The 19,880-nt window shown below is 40.4% G+C and overlaps 1 protein-coding gene across 8 annotated transcripts; it reads left to right on the top strand.

Moving 5' to 3' along the window:
- The first annotated feature begins 88 nt into the window (after window positions 1–88).
- Window positions 89–19,619, top strand: sybl1 (synaptobrevin-like 1). Of its 8 annotated transcripts, none has more exons than XM_068047611.1 (9): window positions 89–193; window positions 3,166–3,328; window positions 6,748–6,805; window positions 7,193–7,330; window positions 9,965–10,055; window positions 12,793–12,860; window positions 14,231–14,323; window positions 17,081–17,145; window positions 19,226–19,619. In XM_068047611.1, exons 2-9 carry the CDS (start codon window positions 3,183–3,185, stop codon window positions 19,305–19,307), a joined length of 741 nt encoding a protein of 246 aa, XP_067903712.1. In that variant the 5' UTR covers window positions 89–193; window positions 3,166–3,182; the 3' UTR covers window positions 19,308–19,619. The 8 variants fall into 8 exon arrangements, with proteins under 8 accessions (XP_067903712.1, XP_067903716.1, XP_067903714.1 ...); XM_068047615.1 differs by lacking the exon at window positions 89–193 and adding an exon at window positions 196–218; XM_068047613.1 differs by lacking the exon at window positions 89–193 and adding an exon at window positions 233–274.
- Window positions 19,620–19,880: the final 261 nt, after the last annotated feature.

The following is a 19,880-nucleotide window of genomic DNA, read 5'->3' as shown; positions in this document are numbered from 1 at the left end:
TTTTTAAAACAAAAGTTTCCTTTTGGACCAGCTTTCGCAGTTTAACAAGGTTCCGATTAATGTCTGGTTCGCGGCACAAACTACATTTCCCACAGTTCCAGGCAGTTGTGCGCGCAGGGCACCTGACCGGAAGTGTGTGGAGAGGCATCTGTTTCAGGATAACAAGGCCTCGGACGGGAGGAGGCTCAGGGAGGTAGGTGCTCTGGGATAGGACGAGAGTAAGTCCAGTTAGTTGTTGCCGTCATTAGGACTTTGGACAAGTGAAATGGTAGATGTAAGATTTTCCTATTCTGTTCACTTTCAGAGTGAAAAATGCTGACCGTCATAGTCGAGCTTCCAATCTGAGGAGCATTTCTTTCGGGTGCAGAGTCAGTCAGGTGTCGGAGGGGTAATTAATTAATTGAGCCTGTAGACTCCTGTAAGTTCGGGATTGTTAGGAATTACTTCGTTCATTCCATTTGTTATAAGACCTACAACTAAACTAGCTAACTATTACGAACTGCGATCAGTGTTCAGAAATGGAAGCACTGATGGACAGGAAAATGAGTTGGGTGATCTGTTTTAAACTCTTGGCTTTCGTAACTTGTGATGTGTTTCGGAGAACATTTAGAATTACAAAATGAAAATGCGCTGAAGATAGTTACAGGCCTGTCACTGGAGTATAATATACTCAAGTTATTTTAGAGCCTCTCCCTAGGTGTTTTAGTGGGAATGCGCTAAGTAAATCTAATGATTTACTGAGGAAGGTTGCGATAAAAATAGATTTGTATAGTTGTCCCTTTTTTGTGTTATAATTATTTTACTTTGTTCTGAATGCGTAATTTGCTATAGGGTACATCAGTTTGGTATTGGGTCAGCATAGTCAGAATCTCTAGTACTGTACAGAAGTAACATACTGCAGACGCTGGAAATCTGAAATAAAAACAAAATATTGAAAACACTCAGCAGCGTCTGTGGAGCGAGAAACCGTTGACGTTTCAGTTCGATGATCCTTCATCAATCTGAAAAGTTAGCTCCGTTTTTCTCTCCACAACTGCTGAGTATTTCTAGCATTTCTGCTTTTATTTCTGTTATATTGTGTTGGATAATTATCTTTCTCCTGGATTATCTTTTCAGGTTTGTATGTTGAAATGAATAATAGATTATATTTTTAGAGAATGATTAAAGTAAAACTTGAATTTGAAAATCTGATTTCTAGCCCAACATTAAAGTTGATACTAAGCAAAGAACTTGTTCTATCAGTGCAGGAGACTTGGTCAAAGTAAAATGGTTAAAGCTCTTCACTGCCTTCCTGTTCCTATCTCTAACAACCTCAACCTACAACCCTCTCTCTCCTTCTCAAACACACTACCTCTGATTTTGGCCTCTTTTGCACTCTCCTCGTTTAGCTACTTAACCTTCATGCTCTGAAATTCTGCCCCTAAACCACTTAGCCTCTCCTTCCCTCTTCCCCTGCCTCTTTAAGAACCTCTTTAAACCTGCTCCTGCTCCAACTTTCTTGTTTAAAGTTTTGTTTTGTCTGAATTGCTTTGGGATATTTTTCTATATTAAACATGACATGTCTGTGTGTATATATGGCTGATACCCATGCTTTGCTTGAAAGAAAATTAATGTTCAGTAGTGTGTTCTATTTTGTATTCCAGTTCGAGTTTTTGCTGCATGTGCAATGTTTTAAGTCCGACTGTTCAATTATTTTGCTCACTGCCTGGACAGGCATCTATGGAACAATTAAGTTTCATTTTTTTAAATTCTTTCATGGGATGTGGGTGTCACTGACTAGGCCAGCATTTATTGCCCATCCCTAATTGCCATGGAGAAGGTGGTGGTGAGCCACTTTCTTGAACCGCTGCAGTCCATGTGGCGTAGGTACACCCACAGTGCTGTTGGGAAGGGATTTTGACCCAGTGACAGTGAAGGAATGGTGATTATTGTTCCAAGTCAGGATGCTGTGTGGCCTGGAAGGGAATGTGTAGGTGGTAGTGTTCCCATACATCTGCTCCCCTTGTTCCTCTAGGTGGTAAAGGTTGCAGGTTTGGAAGGTGCTGTCAAAGGAGCCTTGGTGAGTTGCTGCAGTGCATCTTGTAGATGGTACACACTGCTGCCACTGTGCATTGGTGGTGAAGGAGTGAATGTTGAAGATGGTGGATGGGGTGCCAATCAAGCAGGATAGGATGCTTTGTCCTGGATGGTGTTAAGCTTCTTGAGTGTTGTTGAAGCTGTACTCATCCAGCAAGTGGAGAGTATTTCATCACACTCCTGACTTGTGCCTTGTAGATGGTGGACAGGCTTTGGGAGTCAGGAGGTGAGTTACTCACCACAAAAGTCCCAGCCTCTGACCTTTTGTTGTCACAGTACTTATATGGCTGGTCCCATTCAATTTCTGGTCAATGATAACCCCAAGGATATTGATAATGGAGGATTCAGCAATAGTAATGTGATTGAATGTCATGGGGAGATGGATGGATTCTGAAATATAAACAAGAAAAAAAAAAGAAATGCTGGATATACTCAGCAGGTCTGCCAGCATATGTGGAGAGAGAGAGAGAAGCAGAGTTAACGTTTCAGGTCAGTGACCCTTCATCAGAACTGATGATATGGATGAATTCTGTCTTGTTTGAGATGGTCATTGCCCACCACTTGTGTGGCATGAATGTAACTTGCCACTTATCTGTCCAAGCCTGAATGTTGTCCAGGTCTTGGTGCATATAGACACAGACTGCTTCAGTATCTGAGGAGTCGCGTTGGGGTGCTGAACATTGTGCAATCAGCGAATATTCCCACTTCTCACGTGATGTATGGAAGGTCATTGAAGTAGCTGAAGATGGTTGGGCTTAAGACACTGACCTGAGGAACTCCTGCAGTGATGTCCTGGGACTGAGATGTTGACCTCCAACAACCACAACCATCTTCCTTTGTGCTAGGTATGACTGCAACCAGTGGAGAAATTTCCTCCTGATTTCCATTGACTCTAGTTTTGCTCCTTGATGCCATACTTGGTCAAATGCTGCGTTGATGTCAAGGGCAGTCACTCTTTCCTCACCCGTTAAGATGTCAATGTAGAACTCTTAACTGTACGTAAGATTGTGATGGTCGGAGTGTTTCTTCCATTGAAGTGTAGTCTTTCCAGATTAACTGCAATGTAATTTTTTGTCTTGTATCTTGTAGCACCTTTCAGAGTCATCATGGCTATCTTGTTTGCAGTAGTTGCAAGAGGCACTACCATCCTTGCAAAGAATGCCTGGTGTGGTGGGAATTTTTTGGAAGTGACTGAACAGATACTATCAAAGATTCCATCAGAAAATAATAAGCTAACCTACTCCCATGGAAAGTAAGTACCAAAGTCTTGGTTTCAGAATTGTGCAAGTGCTAGACTCAACCTTACCATATATATTATATTGCTATCAGGTGATGAACTCTTTCTAGTACATATTTGGACTGTTGCTTCTTTGTCAACATTTGATTCTACAGAAACCCCTATTCCTGTAAGCTTACCCCATAGTCTAGGGTTCTTTGTTTCAATTTTATGCTTACTGAGATTGTTCCTTGCTTTCGTATCTTTGCACTCTTCTTTGGGGAATGTTGTGAAATAGCAGAACAATTTGCGACCACGAAGTCGACCACGCACTTTGCTTACTAAAATGAGGAATTTGAATGCTTTCCCATTTTTAGGCACCTGTCAACTATTCTGAGGTTGTTATAATAGCTGTTGGATGTAGAGTAATATTGTCTTGACGCTACTGCATTAGTGTTTCTCAACATCAGAAAAGCAGCCCCTATTCCAAAATACCATTTTCCATTTCCCATATCATCTGGGGCCTTTGAGTGAGATTGTTACGTTACAGCTGAACCTAGTGCATTTATGTAATGAGCCCAAATTCATTTTACACAGGCATCGGGTAAGAACGACTTTCATCCACACGGTGAACTGAGTTTGAACTTTGACCCAGAGGCAATGGAATAATGCATTGCACTGCACCATTAAGTCCCATTTAAGCTTTATAATTGTTTTAAAACATCTTGCATGTTCTATAACTTGATGCTATATGATAAAACTTGACAATTATCTCTACCAATTTCTAACCTGTGGCAGTGTTTGGAATCGGAGAGTGGGCATCTGGATAAATTTGAGAGTGCCTGTATTGCATGTGAATTTATGGCTTTTATTAGAGCTTTGCCTTTGTAGGTGTAGTGTCATCTTATGGCTTCCAGTGTCACACCCTTGTAACACACTCCTTGCCAGTGTGAGGTGAGCTTCCTACCTGACATCTTGTCTATCACCAAGGACACTACCTTCTACGTTTAGAAAATTATCTGCTTTATTATCACTTTCGCCTACACCTTGCATCACCTGATCAATTTTTCTAATCCATGCCTTCATTGGCCTCCAACTGGCACAAACTTCATTTATTCAAATTCAGTGCCTGCAGTCTTCTGCACTAAATTCTACAAACTTATCAGCTCCCACTTTCCTCAAAGGCTCCACTGGTTCTTTGTGCCCCAGTGATTCAATTATCAAATCTGTCCACTAATTAGCCACAACCTATTTGGGTATTGAGTATTGCTGAAAATAGAGATATGTTGTCGAAGCTTTTCTTCTTGCACTCATCAGGAAATCCACAAGAATACCAATCAAGGGAAAACAACTTTATACTGTATGAAAAGAGTGCACTGAACGGTTGGCAAGTGGGCTCTGATTAGTAGAGGCGTTGCCATGTGGAATGCATCAGTTAACTGTCAAGCTTTGTTTGAAACTTAACCCAGGCAGCTTGACTGGTCAAGGCATTGCCCTGAGGAATGAACCAGCGAATGGCTGTCACTTATTTTGTTCAGCTGGAACAGGCACAATGTTTGTATATGTTCTTTCTGTCTGCAAAGAACAGGTATTAATATATGTAGCTTCCAGTATTTGCAAATGTGCCACACTGCGAGCCCTACTGACAATCTTAATTTGGTTGTCAGTGTAATTCTTAGCACACTGAGGATTATTTAGCAATGTTGTCCAATCACGGAATCACATCTAATGTTGGACACTGTTTTGAGTTTTGCAAGCACTGGCTGGCTGGGTATGGCCTGTACCTTGCCTGTTGTGACCAGCTGAAGGGACATATTTGATACGTATGGCCTATATACCTAGCATCACGTTGGCATTGAAATTCACCTATCACATTACTTGTATATATGATAAGCAGAACATCTTTTTGGCTTGAGGGCAGCATCCAGATTGGATAAGCTGGGGTTCTTCTCCTTGAAACAGAGGAGGCTGACGGGAGATCTGATTGAAGTGTACAAACTTTTGAGGGGGCTGGATAGAGTGGAGGTGAAGTGTCTATTTACCTTAACAGAGGTCAGTGATTTGGGAGCATAGATTTAAAGTGATTGGTAGAAAGATTAGAGGGGAGATGAGCAAAAATGTTTTCACCGAGAGGGTGGTGGGGGTCTGGAACTCACTGTCTGAAAGGGTAGTAGAGGCAGAAACCCTTATCTCATTTAAAAGCTGTCTGGATATGTACCTCAAGTAGGGTAACCTGCAGGGCTACGAACCAAATGCTGGAAAGTGGGATTAGACTGGTTGGATCGGGTTTTTTTTGGCCGGCACAAACACGATGGGCCAAATGGCCTTTTTCTGTGCCATAAACCCTCTATGGTTCTATGTCCCTGCTGCTGTTCACAATGGACAAGGTACAGGCAGTACCCAACCAGCCAATGCTTGCAAAACTCAAAACCGTGTCCAACATTAGATGTGATTCCGCGATAGGACAACGTTTGCTAAGAATTATGCTGACAACCAAATTAAGATTGTCAGTAGGGCTCACTGTGTGGCACGTTTGTGCATACTGAAAGCTACATAGATTAATACACAGGGCCCTGTTCTTTGCAGACAGAACATATACACACAATGCACCTGTTCCAGCCAAACAAAGTGACAGCCATTCACTGGTTCATTCCTCAGGGCAATGCCTTGACCAGTCAAGCTGCCTGGGTTAAGTTTCAAACAAAACTTGACAGTTAACTGTCAGTCACTGTAAACTGATGCATTCTCCATGGCAATGCCACTACTAATCAGAGTCCACTTGCCAACCGTTCAGCACTCTCTTTTCATACAGTATAAAGTTGTTTTCTCTTCATTGGTGTTCTTGCGGATTGTCTTGAGTGCAAGACGAAAAGTTTTGACAAAATGTCTTTATTTTCAGCAGTGCTCATGTTCTGTACTACCAAATGATTATTTGGGTATTCTTCAGCCATATGTCCCAGAATGTACTCTGCTTTCTTCTGACCCTGGGCCAATGTGTATTTGGTTTCCTGACCCTGAGCCAGCATGTGTGTGTGTGTTTGGTTTCCTGACCCCCTCTGCCCCACAATCAGAGATTGATCTTTCAGCCATTATACCTCTGCCCACTAGCATTTCTCTCCAAAACCACTTCACCTTTCTACATCTCCCTACATTCAAAAGTCTCAAACCTACCTCTCTAACTGCACGTTTTGTCTCCCCATCTATGTTTCTTAATTGTGCACCACTTGCTTTGTAAATGCTCACAAAATACCACAGAGCAAATGTTGTGTACAGCTGCAGAAGCTGCTACAGGTATTAATTACACAAGTGTATGAACTAATGTCCATATATAACTAAATGTTTAGAAAAATATTTTTTCTTTCCAATCATCCAACATGCTGAATCATTGCTAAATGCTATAAACTGTTCAGCTTAGCCAACCTCTTGTATATTAACCAATTTCTTCTTTTCCACAGTTACTTATTTCATTATATTTGCCAAGATAGGATAATATACTTGTGTATCACAGATGATGTAAGTATGAAATCTAAACAAGTAACCTTTGGGGAATTAGCACGTGGTTAAATGTAGTTTGTACAAACTGCGCTCACCTTTGGTTCTGCAAATGAGTTTTTTTGTGAATGTTTTTTAAAATTGCATTGCTTTCTTGGCATGTTGCAAGAATGCACTTTAATCCAGATGATCTAGATTTCCATCTAAGCATTTCAAGTCTCCTGACTGCTCTGTAGTGATAACGTTAGGGGGAGGAAGGGGCAGGCCTATATCAACTGCTGTTGAGAAGATTGTGCTGATACTTGTTCTTGTGTCCTCCATGTACAATTATACAGTCCTATGAAACTTGGATTTTTATCTCAAATTCTAGAGCTTCATTTAATTCAAAATATTCTATTTACATTTCAGGATTTTGAACGATCAAGAGCATTTACCTTTCTAAATGAAATAAAGAAAAGATTTCAAACCACATATGGTTCAAGGGCACAGACAGCATTGCCTTATGCAATGAACAGTGAATTCTCCAGCGTATTAGCTGCACAGATGGTGAGCATGTGGCAACTTTCAATCTCTTTAGTGTAATGTATTAGGAACTGGAAAAGACAGTTGTTTCTTGCATGAAACCCTCCCTCTGATTTGAAAGACTGGACTGTTTGTGTACCAGTTAAACATAAAATTGCCAAAAGGCTGGTCATATCATATTGTTTAACTTTAATTCTTGTCCTGCCCAAACTTGTGTCCCACTACTCTGCCTTATGGAGAATTGCTTTGATTTCAACTCAGTCATATCTTTTTGCCTCTTAAGGACATAAGAAACAGGAGTAGGCCAATCAGCCCCTCGAACTTGCTCTGCCATTCAAAAAGATAATGGCTGATCTGATTTATGGCCTTAACCCCACTTTCCTGTCTATCTTCTCTCTCTTTCTTCACCCCCCCCCCCCCCCCCAATAACCCTTGACTCCTTTAGTTTAGTTTTAGTTTAGTTTAGAGATACAGCACTGAAACAGGCCCTTCGGCCCACCGAGTCTGTGCCGACCAATTTGTTAGTCAAAGATCTGTCTAACTCAGTGTTGAATATATTCAATGACCCAGCCTCTACTGCTTGCTGGGGAAGAGAATTCCAAACACCAATGACCCTCGAAGAAATTCCTCCTCATCTCGGTCTTAAATTGGAGACTCCTTAAGTTGAAACTGTGCCCCCTAATTCTAGATTTTCCCCCCCACGAGGGGAAACATCCTCTTCAGCATCTGCCCTATCAAGCCCCTCAGGATCTTGTACATTCAATGTCACTTCTCAATCTTCTAAACTCCAATGAATATAGGCCCAACCTGCACAACCTTTGCTCATAAGACAAACCCCTCATCCCAGGAATCAGCCTAGTGAATCTTCTCTGAACTGCTTCCAATGCAGGTATGTCCCTTCTTAAATAAGGTGACCAAAACTGCACACACTACTCTAGATGTGGTCTCGCCAATGTCCTTTACAGTTGTAGCAAGACTTCCCTACTTTTGTACTGCAGTCCCTTGCAGTGAAGACCAACATCCCATTTGCCTTCCTAATTACTTGTACCTGCATGCTGACATTTTGTGATTCATGTACAAGGACGCCCAGGTCCCTCTGTACTGCGACATTCTGCAGTCGCTCTCTATTTAAGTAATCTGCTTTTCTATTCTTCCTGCCAAAGTGGACAGCCTCACATTTTCCCACATTGTACTCCATCTAAGTTTTTGCCCACTCATTCAATCTATCTGTATCCTTTTGCAGAATCTTTGTGTCCTCCTCACAACTTGCTTTCTTACCTATCTTATCGCCAGCAGATTTGGCTACAATACAATCGGTCCCTTCATCCAAGTCATTAATATAGATCATAAAATACTTTCAATGAGTAACATTTGCAGTTGTTTAGTTTGGAACCTTTTTTCTACTGTAATCGCCACCTTTTTCCTGCCTTCCTTGTGCCCCCACCCCCTCAACATGGAGAGATGTAACTGTTAGCTTCTCAATCCCTTGGTGATCTATAGCTTGTAATTACCTCCCCTAGTCATAGTGGTAAAGTCACCTCTCAATACATTGCTAAGCTATATTGACCAGAAGGCCCCAAGTTCCATTCTCAGTCTGTATTGAGTCAGCTGATCCTAGCTAAGGCAGTAGTTGATCTGTAAATAGCCTCAGCCATCTAGGAAGAGAAGGGAAACAATAGTCTGGTTTCTCGCCTCTTGAGTGCTAGCCATTGATACCTGTCCTGTGGAATATGTGCAGGCACTCCTCATGAGGACGAAATCATGATTGATGCTCTATATAGTCGAATATCATGCCCACACTCATTGTCTAGACTTGCATATGGAGAATAGGACCAGGGACTACCTAGTATAGTATAACTGGACCAGAGGAATATGTGCCTTCAGGAGAAAAAGTGTGAAAAGAATTATCATTGCTTTGCTCTGAATGTTACCTCTATTTTAAGTGTAATGGCATCTTGAGTCTAGTAACTCATGTCACTAGTGCTTTTTTATGTCTTTAGATCAAATATTTTAAATAGGATAGTCACTGTGTATCATTTATGAATAGAATACCATAAACTAGAAGGTATGAAGAGTAGGATGGTACAAACTAGGGAGGATTGTTTGAGGAACAGGGTGGCATTAATTGAAGAGCAGAAAAATGCTTGTAATTCCAAACACATGATGATATGATTGAATTGTTCATGGAGCTGGAAAATTCCTCATTATTGACTTTTTGGGGGGGTCTGTACTTCAAATTTGCTTTGTTTCAGCAAATGGTCTTGAGTGCAAGCACTTAACTCTGAATTTGTGAACTTGCTCATTGATCCTATTGTGTAGTAATTGGTTATTTCAAGGATTCATTTAATATATAAGATGTGAAAGATTCTGTTTTTAAAGGTTGCCACTATTGAATGTTACGGACCACCTATGTCACTCTGCTTCCAGCATACGTACACTATTACCTTGATTTTTAAGAAATATTCTTTTGCATAAGGAACAGGGAGATGGAAGCTGATGCTGGGTTCAGATTCCAGGTTGGCAGTCATTCAACACTGGCTGCTTTGCTTGCAACTGATGTCTGAACAACAGCTTGAATGTAGACCTACATGGGTGTCATGTGGATATACATCTGACCTTTTAAATAGAGAACATTGAATTTGTCACATGTGATTTCAGAAATACTTGTCAGAAAACAAGAACTCGGATCGTATTTCGGAGACTCAAGCACAAGTAGATGAGTTGAAAGGAATCATGGTCCGAAATATTGGTATGCATGAAAATACATATTTAGCTTTCGATTTTGAAAATCTAGTTTTCTTGACTGAAGTTATTGCACACCAAGTTCTCACAGCCTGGCTGTTTTATAACTAACCACTAAGATTTGTGATAACAGCTTATTGAAATATACCAGTACCCCTGTCCCAAGAGAGTTGTACAGTTTATCATGTGGTGAGTTGATCCCCACCACTCTGACACAATGTTGATAGCCAAATAATGTTACATTAGTATATTCTTTGCTACTCTTTTTGTATCATTGCATGTTTCCAGTGTTGATTGTGAATCTGTTAAATCAAAGTCCTCTTTTTTTTTTAAAAAAAAACTTCGCACCGATTATATGTGCTTAGTTTAATTAAATATGTAAAATGCTGGAAGCACTTAGCAGGTCAGGCAGCATCTGTGCAAAGAGGAGGGTAGAGTTAATATTTCAAATCGACATTTCGTCAGTTCAACCTGAAATTTTAATCCTCCCTCCCCTCCAGATGCAGCCTGACCTAAGTGTTTCCAGCATTTTCTGTTGTTTCAGATTTACAACATCTGCAGTATTTTGCTTTTAAGTTTAATTTTCAAGTACTTTTAATCCTTCATTTTTAGTGCTTCAAGAAACTGGACAGTAGGTGTGCCAAGGATTTAATGATCACAGGAATTAGTGGTTTGTGCGAAGTGCAGTGGTATTTGTATTAATGTGCGGCTGTGAGATCTGGTGATTTAAATAAACATTATGACCTCAGTTGCAAGATTGAATCCGATTTCTTTCTTATTGCGTCATTTTATTATAGTGAGGAATTCTAAAATGCCCTCGAGCCCTGACCTTTTAGTCTTTAATCCTTTTCTATCATGATTTCTGTGGACATTCAGTGATATGACTAATTCAAGGAAATTTAAGTAAACATGAAAGAGGAACAACTCAAATTTTACTAGCACTATATCTGAGTTATTGTTTGCTTTCCAAGCTCAACAAGTAGATACTTGCTTAGTTCTCCCTCATTATACAAGATTGATTTAACATATTCTCCAACTTTGCCATCCTATCTTTGTTCAATCTCTCCTTTCACATGAGCAGTCCCACCATGACCACTTCAACTTTGCCATCTCTTGTGACCTCTTTGCTCTTGTCAGAGGAGCCAGCCTCAGTGATCTTTTGTCTAGTGTCCCTTCATGCCCACATCACTTAACTTCCCCCAAACCCAAATATCTGACCATGGGGAAACCCTATCAGTGAATACCCTCGTGAATTGTCCTACTCCTCTCATTACAATACTTTACCACTGTTAACTGCTGTATTGCTCCCTCTAGTATGCCTTTGCCCTCATTCCCACCAGATCATCTATCCTATTTCCCTCTGCTACAATTCCTATCTTCACATCCAGTCATTCATGGCCAGGCCTGTCTCAACTGTGTTAAGCGCTATGTGCCTTGCTGCCTTTAGGAATCTCCACCTCTTATACTCCAGGATGATCCTAAAGGGGGAGGGACAATCTATGGATCCTTTCTGCATGATGAGTCACTAACTCAAAATTGTTTCCCCTATCTCTACACCCTGCCCTTCAATACCAAGTGAAAAGTACATATTTTTCTCTGAGACAATCTGTGTACTATCTACCTTTTCCTTCCTCTTCCCAATGCTCCTGACCCACCTATAATCCTCCTGTAACTATGCAGTTTTTCTCCCATTTCCTCCTTCTGCTTTAAGCTCATCTCTTCTGAGATTCACCAGCTGATTCTGTTCCCCATTGAATTCTTGATCACTCAATTGGGCTTCCTGAATCTTAAATGGTTTATCTCCCTTTTAAAACTAGGGTATTCACCTCATCTTCTCGGGTCTACCCTCATATATGTGTACAGTTCAATTAGCATGCCACCTCGAACATCCCTTCCATCTCTATGGCCCTCAAATGTGTTCTGCCACCACCCAGCTCCATCCCTGTCTCTCCCAAAACTCTCTTCAAATCCCTTCTAACCAGTTTCTGTCTTGCTCACAGCACCAAGATTACCCTTGGCATATCAGCCATCTGACCTGTCCATAGCTTTTACTAAATTCAACCACCATACTTTCCTTCATCACCTCTATGTTGCCCAAATCCATGGGCTGAAATAGCATTGTTGCACTTCTACATATCTGAACTCAACGAACATATCTCCCGCCATGCCTTCTCTTATTGTGTTATCCAGAGATGCATTTTCCCCCATAGAGGGCCGAAAATCTTGCTCTTTATTTAACATAGTGGCACTTCAAATCCAACCTCTTAATCACCTTTTTAGATTTTTTTTCAAGTCCTCCTTGCTGGTCCCCATTCCTACCCAAACGCTGTGAATTGTCAAAACTCACCTGCCTGTAGTCACTCTCACACTAAGGCCCACTCCTGTCCTTACAGACCTATGTTGGCTCCCTGCCCAGCAGTGCATTGAATTTTAAACCCCTCCTCTTCAAATCACTCCATGGCCTCTCACTACCCTAATTGTGCATCCTGTCCTGCACCCTTCAATATTCCCCCACCACCCCTCAACCAAATAAAGCACCATGGTATGTTTTCTACATTTTAAGGCAAGTTTTTAGAATTCTATTTTAAAATCTGTTAGCATAAACAAGTTGTTGCAAATTATACACTGGGTAAGAAAATTAGATTTCAATCTGAAATATGTTAAATGATTTCATAAATCTTTTAAAACTTTGCTTTGATTTCTTCTTAATATGACTTGACCTGGAAACTTTTCCAATGTTCTAGATTTGGTGGCACAAAGAGGAGAAAAATTAGAGTTGTTGATCGACAAAACTGAGAACTTAGTAGATTCTGTGAGTATCAAGTGTCTTTCTTATAACTTGCACTAAAATACAAAGTAAACTTTTGAACTCTAGGATTCTTTCACTCAAGTAAGTACCTTCTAAAACTGGGTGAATTCTGAATAACCAATGTTTATACTTGAGAGGGTGGGCAAGAGTATATTATTCAGTGTTGTCCATTAATGGAAGGGGGCCACTTCTGAGTTTTCAATACATATGCTCAGTTCCTTTTATAAAAGTTATCCTTTGGTCTCTGATCATTTAAGCTATGAAGAGAGGTTGGATAGGCTTGGGTTATTTTCACTGGAGCAGAGAAGACTGAGGGGTGACCTGATCGAGGTGTACAAGATTATGAGGGGCATGGACAGGGTGGATAGGGAGCAGCTGTTCCCCTTAGTTGGTCAGTTACGAGGGGTCACAAGTTTAAGGTGAGGGGCGGGAGGTTTAACGGGGATTTGAGGAATAACTTTTTTACCCAGAGGGTGGTGACTGCCTGGAATGCCCTGCCTGGGAGGGTGGTAGAGGCAGGTTGCCTCACATCCTTTAAAAAGTAACTGGATGAGCACTTGGCACGTCGTAACATTCAAGGCTATGGGCCAAGTGCTGGCAAATGGGATTAGGTAGATAGGTCAGGTGTCTTTAATGCATTGGTGCAGACTCGAAGGGCCTCTTCTGCACTGTATTATTTGATTCTGTGATCATTTTCAAAAACTTTATTTCCTATGGAACAGGGCAAGTTATAATCCTGTCCATTTTTATGGCACCTCTCCATTACCAGGCTGGCACTACCTTGATTTACAGTGCTACTACCAGCGTAATAAGGTGGAACCTTGCCTCTTGAGATGGCAAGAATTACCTCGGTGACATCACTGCAACCCCTCCCACCCAAACATCTCTGGAGGCAGCCAATAACTGCAAATATAAATATTGGTTTTGTTTTCCTCTTAATGACTGCAATCTTCCCTCAGACCCTGGGAAGTTTTAGTGGTCAGAAATCAAGTCATGCATTCAGACTTTTAAGCAACTGGATATTCTGTCTGTATAAATACAAGATTTGTCCACTTATTCCCTTTGAGTTATTTTGAAGTGCCACCGTGTTCTGAAAATGAGGATTGAGGGTGAGAAAAGAGTTTGAAACTGCAAGTGTCTACTACATTATTTTCTTGCCGTGTTGATTTTTCTCCTTTTGTAATCTGCACATTCATTTTATTTGCGTTTGCCCTTGGTTTTTCAAGCACTAAAAGAAAAGGTGACTAGAGAACTAATTCACCGCCCCCCCTCACCCCCCAACTACCGCCACTGCTCCCCCAAGCATTCATTTTACATGTTTTCTGCTCTGTTTGCAATCAACCATCAAATGTAACTTTTAATTGTTTTTGTAGTCAGTCACATTTAAAACCACCAGTAGAAACCTGGCCAGAGCGATGTGTATGAAAAACCTCAAGCTGACTATTATTATTGCCATTGTAGCAATCGTAAGTATATTTCTCTATTGTTTGTAATGTGGGTGCCTTTAGGGTTTACAAACAATGTTAATGAACTCTCACATTGGACAATGCTTCTTCTATGAAATTAATTAGTATCAAAAGGTCTCATCTAAAATTCTGTGCATGATGCATGGAGTGTCAGGCTAAAAATGGCTACTCAGCTGCATTACAAAATTGGTGATCCTTCCTTCCCCTTATGATGTGACTTGCAAAGGGGCTTGAGTTGCTCATAGAACAGAATGAGTTTAATTTTAATAAACAGCTACAGGTTCACAGTCTCCCGAATTTGTACAATTATCGAATGACCCCAGTTAAAGAAAAAAATCTGCACTCAAATCACTTTCCATTCATCAAAAGTGCTTATTGACTGTGAAGCAATTTAAGATGTCCTGAGATCATGAAATGCACTATATCATTTGCAAGTTTTCTGGATTTTTTTAAATTGTAATTTTAATTTTTTGTAGTCTGTAGCTCAAAACCAATATTTCTTTATCTTCCTGGGAAATGGGATTGCTACGAAAGCCTCATTCAGAGTCTTTGGGTGGTGGGGGAGCTGGTGGAGATGTAAACAAGGGCTGTCTCGTGCTGACTCATGTTGGTCAAAAGACTGCTTGCTCCAAGTTAGAACTTCAGCAGTCCCTCCTTGGAAAAATGCTAAAGTTATTTTCTGTAGCAGGGGTGTCCAACCATTTCACGTAAGGGGCAGCCACATATTTTTACCAGTGAGAGAATTTCAGAAAGAATATAAGCATTAAAAAAAAAAAATCTTGCTATTAAGTAAAACAACAACACATTGCATTTTTGTGAAGAAGCTTTAAATGAGAAGACTAACTTATTGACTTACTTTCTCATCACTATATTGAACACTGATTTAGTGACATAACTGGCATTGTTTTTGCTCACATAAGTGGTCAATCTCGGCCCGCACACTTGATGTAACAATGTAGAGTATCGGGGAGGTGGGGAGATAGAGACACACGGGGGAGGAACTCCCTCCTCCCTCCCCCTCCCTGTGTGTGCGTATCTCCCTCTCCTTTCTCCTTCCCTCCCCCCTTCACTGCATGTTAAAGCAGAGCTACGTTTGACATTCTAATCAAAGGAAAGGACAAAGCAATTGGCTGAGTTCAGACCCTACGCAGCCGACCAGATGGAAACCTATAGCAGGCTGGCTTCTGGCCCGTGGCTGAATCTTGGACAACCTTGCTTTCAAGCTCCCATGTCCTCACAGCTTTGTAATTTATATTTAAATCCTTCTTGTAATGGGATTGCTTTGAGCCTTTAAAGTGGTATTTTTCCCTTTTTCAAAGATGCCTGATTTCCTTGGTGCTAAATGGAGTGGGACTGGGAAAATAAGTAACTATGTAGAGAAAAGCACCAGCAGGAATATTAATTTTTACCACTACCAAGTTCCCACAAATGTTATGAAAGATGTTCTTGCTGGTAGTGAAATCTCTCTAATGTTAAGCCACCCAAGTGTTAGTTAAGTCCCTATTCAAAATGTTGGGCTTTCCTCAAACATAACCAGTATTTGAAGTCAGTTAGAGTTTTAAAAAATGCAAAGAGCATTAAAAAAGAAACATCCTTCAATTCGTTAGGCTTGTCAACTCTCTTGGCTGCGTGGGTTTTCTCCGGGTGCTCCGGTTTCCTCCCACAAGCCAAAAGACTTGCAGGTTGGTAGGTAAATTGGCCATTATAAATTGCCCCTAGTAGAAGTAGGTGGTAGGGAAATATAGGGACAGGTGGGGATGTGGTAGGAATATGGGATTAGTGTAGGATTAGTATAAATGGGTGGTTGATGGTCGGCAGACTCGGTGGGCCGAAGGGCCTGTTTCAGTGCTGTATCTCTAAAACTATCCAACTCTTAAACAGAGTGAACAACTGGCAGTTTTATTAACTACTAGTAGAAGAAGCAACCAGTTGTTCATGGCTGAAGGTTCTTTAAATGTATCAAGTTCTTTAGTAGGGACTTTTTTATTGGGGAAAAGTGCAGTTCAAGAAGACAGGAAACATGGTGGTAGTATTTCTCAGATTCAGCAGTAAAATATTAGAACTTCACAAATTAGTGCTGTGGAACTTCAGTATTTGTCTTGAAGTTGCGCAATCTTATAGCTTCCAATTGTATGATTTGCTCCTACTTTACATGTAATGTTGACAAGTGTTTTCTGCTTTCATCTCCAATGTGCTGCTCATTTGTCATGTTTTTTATTCATTAGTGCGAGGTGGGTGCCGCTGGCTAAGCCAGCATTTATTGCCCATCCTAATTGCCCTCAAGAAGGTAGTGCTGCCCTGAACTGCTGCAGTCCTTGGGGTGTCATTGGTCCGTCCAGTTTCATTCCTTTTCTCAGACTTTGATACAACTAAGTGGCTTGTTAGGCCATTTCAGAGTTAACCACATTACTGTGGGTCTGGAGTCACATGTAGGCCAGACCAGGTATGGACAGCAGATTTCCTTCCCTAAAGGACTTAGTTTTTACAACAATCGACAATGGTTTCACTGTCACCATTAGACTAGAACTTAATTCCAGATTTATTAATTAAATTCAAATTTCACCAACTGCCAGGATTTGAACCCATGTTCCCAGAGCACTAGCCTAGGCCTCTGGATTACTAGTTTAGTGACATTACCACTGTACCACTGCCTCCCCTGTTGAGTATATTGTTTAGTGAAGATGGTAGGGTGGGTGGAGGAGAAAGAAATCTATGTAAATCTGCTTTGTAATACCAACAAAATATCTTGTGTTGCAGGTTGTCATTTACATCATTGTGTCAGCAGCATGTGGTGGCCTCTCATGGCCAACCTGCATCAAGAAGTGAGTAAGAACCATTGTCCTATTCATTGGAAGGAAAAGCTGAGAAATCTAGTTTTAACCACTGGCATAAGGATTTCACTGGAGATCTGCGTGTAATGTTTCATCTTTTCTGCCTTCAAATACCAAGCATTGAAAGGGTCTAGTTTCTGCTTGCCTTATATTTCAGACATTTTTATACTTTTCATAAACTGAAGGAGTTACTGCATTACAACTGAAATACAAAACCATATTTTATTCTTGATTGTATTCAGTGATTGTGAAATAATTGTTCTAATTACTTTTAAAATTAATATAGTGCATTACTTTGAGTGACTTGAATCAACCTGTTGAGCACTTTCTAAAATTGTGTGCAGGGATTCTCCTGACATCACTATCCTTTAGAGTAGCACTAAGTCGATTGTGATTTGTCTTTCTTTTCTCTTCAATGCCCCCTCCCTAACCCCAGTAAAATCTGAGAATTATGTAACATCCTGAGTTGTATTGGTGAGAACTGGTAATAATGCCAATGCTTCCTCGGAACCATCCAGGGGTGTTGACCATCTATCCACCTCCCAATGCAAGTTGTGGAGCTGTAATGTTAAATAGGTCTGTTTCACAACTGTTTGGAAAGTGTATGAAGTGTTGCATATCTTCAGAACTGAGGCACAGTGTTAAGTAAAAGTAAGGACATGCGGAAAGAAGCCGTAACGAATGGAAATCCTTACTGGACCAATGTAAAAATGTAAATAAGTTTCTTACGCCGGTCATGTGGCCAGTATTTATGTACAGTACATCCGAGGAAGTTATAACAGATGTGGTACAAATACTGGGTGATTGTGTATCCAAAGGGTTACTAGTAATGCTGCTGTACGTAGAGCTTTTGTTAACCAAACTTTGTATATTTTTTATGCATCACATTGTGTGTCTTTGTGCAACTTTGATCCCTTTGCAGACTGTGTCAATTTAAATGTTTATGAAACTGAACCTGAACTGGCTTCTGAGCAGCCTCCATGATGCAGTCTCTATGCATAATTCTAGAACCAGACACACACAGCTCCTTTTATAAAATCATGAAACCATAAGTTCCTATCATTATATGGACTTGAGCAAGTCACTGAGCTCTTAAATAGATAAAGATTATCCAGGGATTCATGGTTTCATTTTTTTTTAAGCAGAGTGATGGCACTGTCTTTTCATTTCTTTGATCTGGATTTGCATCGATTTCAAGAGAAGTGAAAGTCATCCCTCTCTTCAGCTCTCCATATTTCTGATGTGAAGGACTGGATGACTGTGGATAAGAATGCTGCTCCTCAAATATGTGGAATATGGATTTGTATCTAGCCCAGCTACATGAGATGGTACTAGTAAGGCTCCTAGCTAGAGTGGGCTTGAACAGTTTAATCCAATTCCCAGGGCATATATTATGCTGATGTTGGAATCTCATCAGGACTAAGTGCAAGAATGTCCTTTTATTTCTCATTTGATTTGTATCGTCAAAACACTTGGGTCACAGTTGTGCCAGTCGTCAGGTAAAATGCTATGGAGAATGGTTCTTAGCCAATTGGTCCATGTTGGGTAGAGAGAAATGTAGCATTTATAGAGCACAGTATAAATTTTATACTGTGTTCTTTCAATATTGGATTAACAAAATGGGAGGGTTGTATCAAAGTGTCAACCTGTAATTATAAGCATTATTTCTTCAGAGCTATTGTCGAGTATAAATCATAGCCTGCCTACAACTGGGTTCTCACAGTTGGAGCTAAAACACTTTTTCACAAATACGATACGCTTGTATTTTAGTTCTGTGTTTTAATGGCAAATCTGTTAATGAACACCCACCTCCTAAAGAACCTGCACAATAGGCTGTCATTAGTTTTGCAACTTGTGTTTGAACTGCCATATTCATAGCCTTTTAACAAGCACAAATTTACAGAAGGAAGGCTTTGTTTGAGTTAACTTGTGATTTCTGGAGCAAGTCAGTGACTTATTTGCTTTACCCAGATTTATCCTTGCGTTCCTTCTATTTGTATTCTTCATACTTTGCGGAGTGTAGACCAAAGCACTCCTAGATGTCATAAAAGCTGTCTTTTTTAATTTACAGGGTAATAACCCTACTCCTTCATGTAACTCGCTGGTACATCCCAAGCCTCATCTTACTGATATGTCCAGACCCTTCACTGTAACACTTTCCAATATACTCCATGGTTTATGGAATATGGTCTTCTCGCTAATAGAAGATTCGTGTCAAATACTGTCCTCTGTAACCAAATTCCACCTATCCCACACCAGACTCGTATAAAGGATGAGTATCCAGATCACTGGCCAAGTTTTAAAACTGCATAAAATGGGAATATATTAAATAAAAGAATCTTGTTAACATGTATTAATCACAACTGTAATTATATATAAATTGTGGCTGTGTACAAGAAGCTTTTGCTCTTGTACTTTGCATTATATTGAATGGTAAAAATAAATGGTTTAAACATAAAACTTGTGTAGATTGAATTTCAGTAGTTTTTGTTTTGACAATTATTGCTGTACAGTTAAATTTAAGTTTGTGAAGCTGTAGAGTATAAGTCCCATCTGGACACTCTGGATTTTCTAGACAGCATTGGTGACACTATATAGAGTAAAAACAGAAAGTGCTGGAAATACTCAGGTCAGGCAGCATTTGTGGAGAGAGAAGCAGAGTTCTGATGAAAGGTCACAGACCTGAAACTTTGTTTTTATTTCAGATTCCAGCATCTGCAGTATTC

This window comes from Heterodontus francisci, chromosome 15 (assembly GCF_036365525.1).
Source record: "Heterodontus francisci isolate sHetFra1 chromosome 15, sHetFra1.hap1, whole genome shotgun sequence".
NCBI lineage: Eukaryota > Metazoa > Chordata > Chondrichthyes > Heterodontiformes > Heterodontidae > Heterodontus > Heterodontus francisci.
The sequence above is the reverse complement of the archived record's forward strand: the minus strand, read 5'-3'. Positions and strand labels throughout refer to the sequence as shown.

Bases quoted from the DNA above. Each gene is read 5' to 3' on its own strand.
- sybl1 (XM_068047609.1), top strand. From the start codon at position 519: ATGGAAGCACTGATGGACAGGAAAATGA. The intron at 547-3,165 runs GTTGGGTGATCT...TGTATCTTGTAG, and splicing joins ACTGATGGACAGGAAAATGA to CACCTTTCAGAGTCATCATG. The intron at 7,331-9,964 runs GTGAGCATGTGG...ATGTGATTTCAG, and splicing joins GCGTATTAGCTGCACAGATG to AAATACTTGTCAGAAAACAA.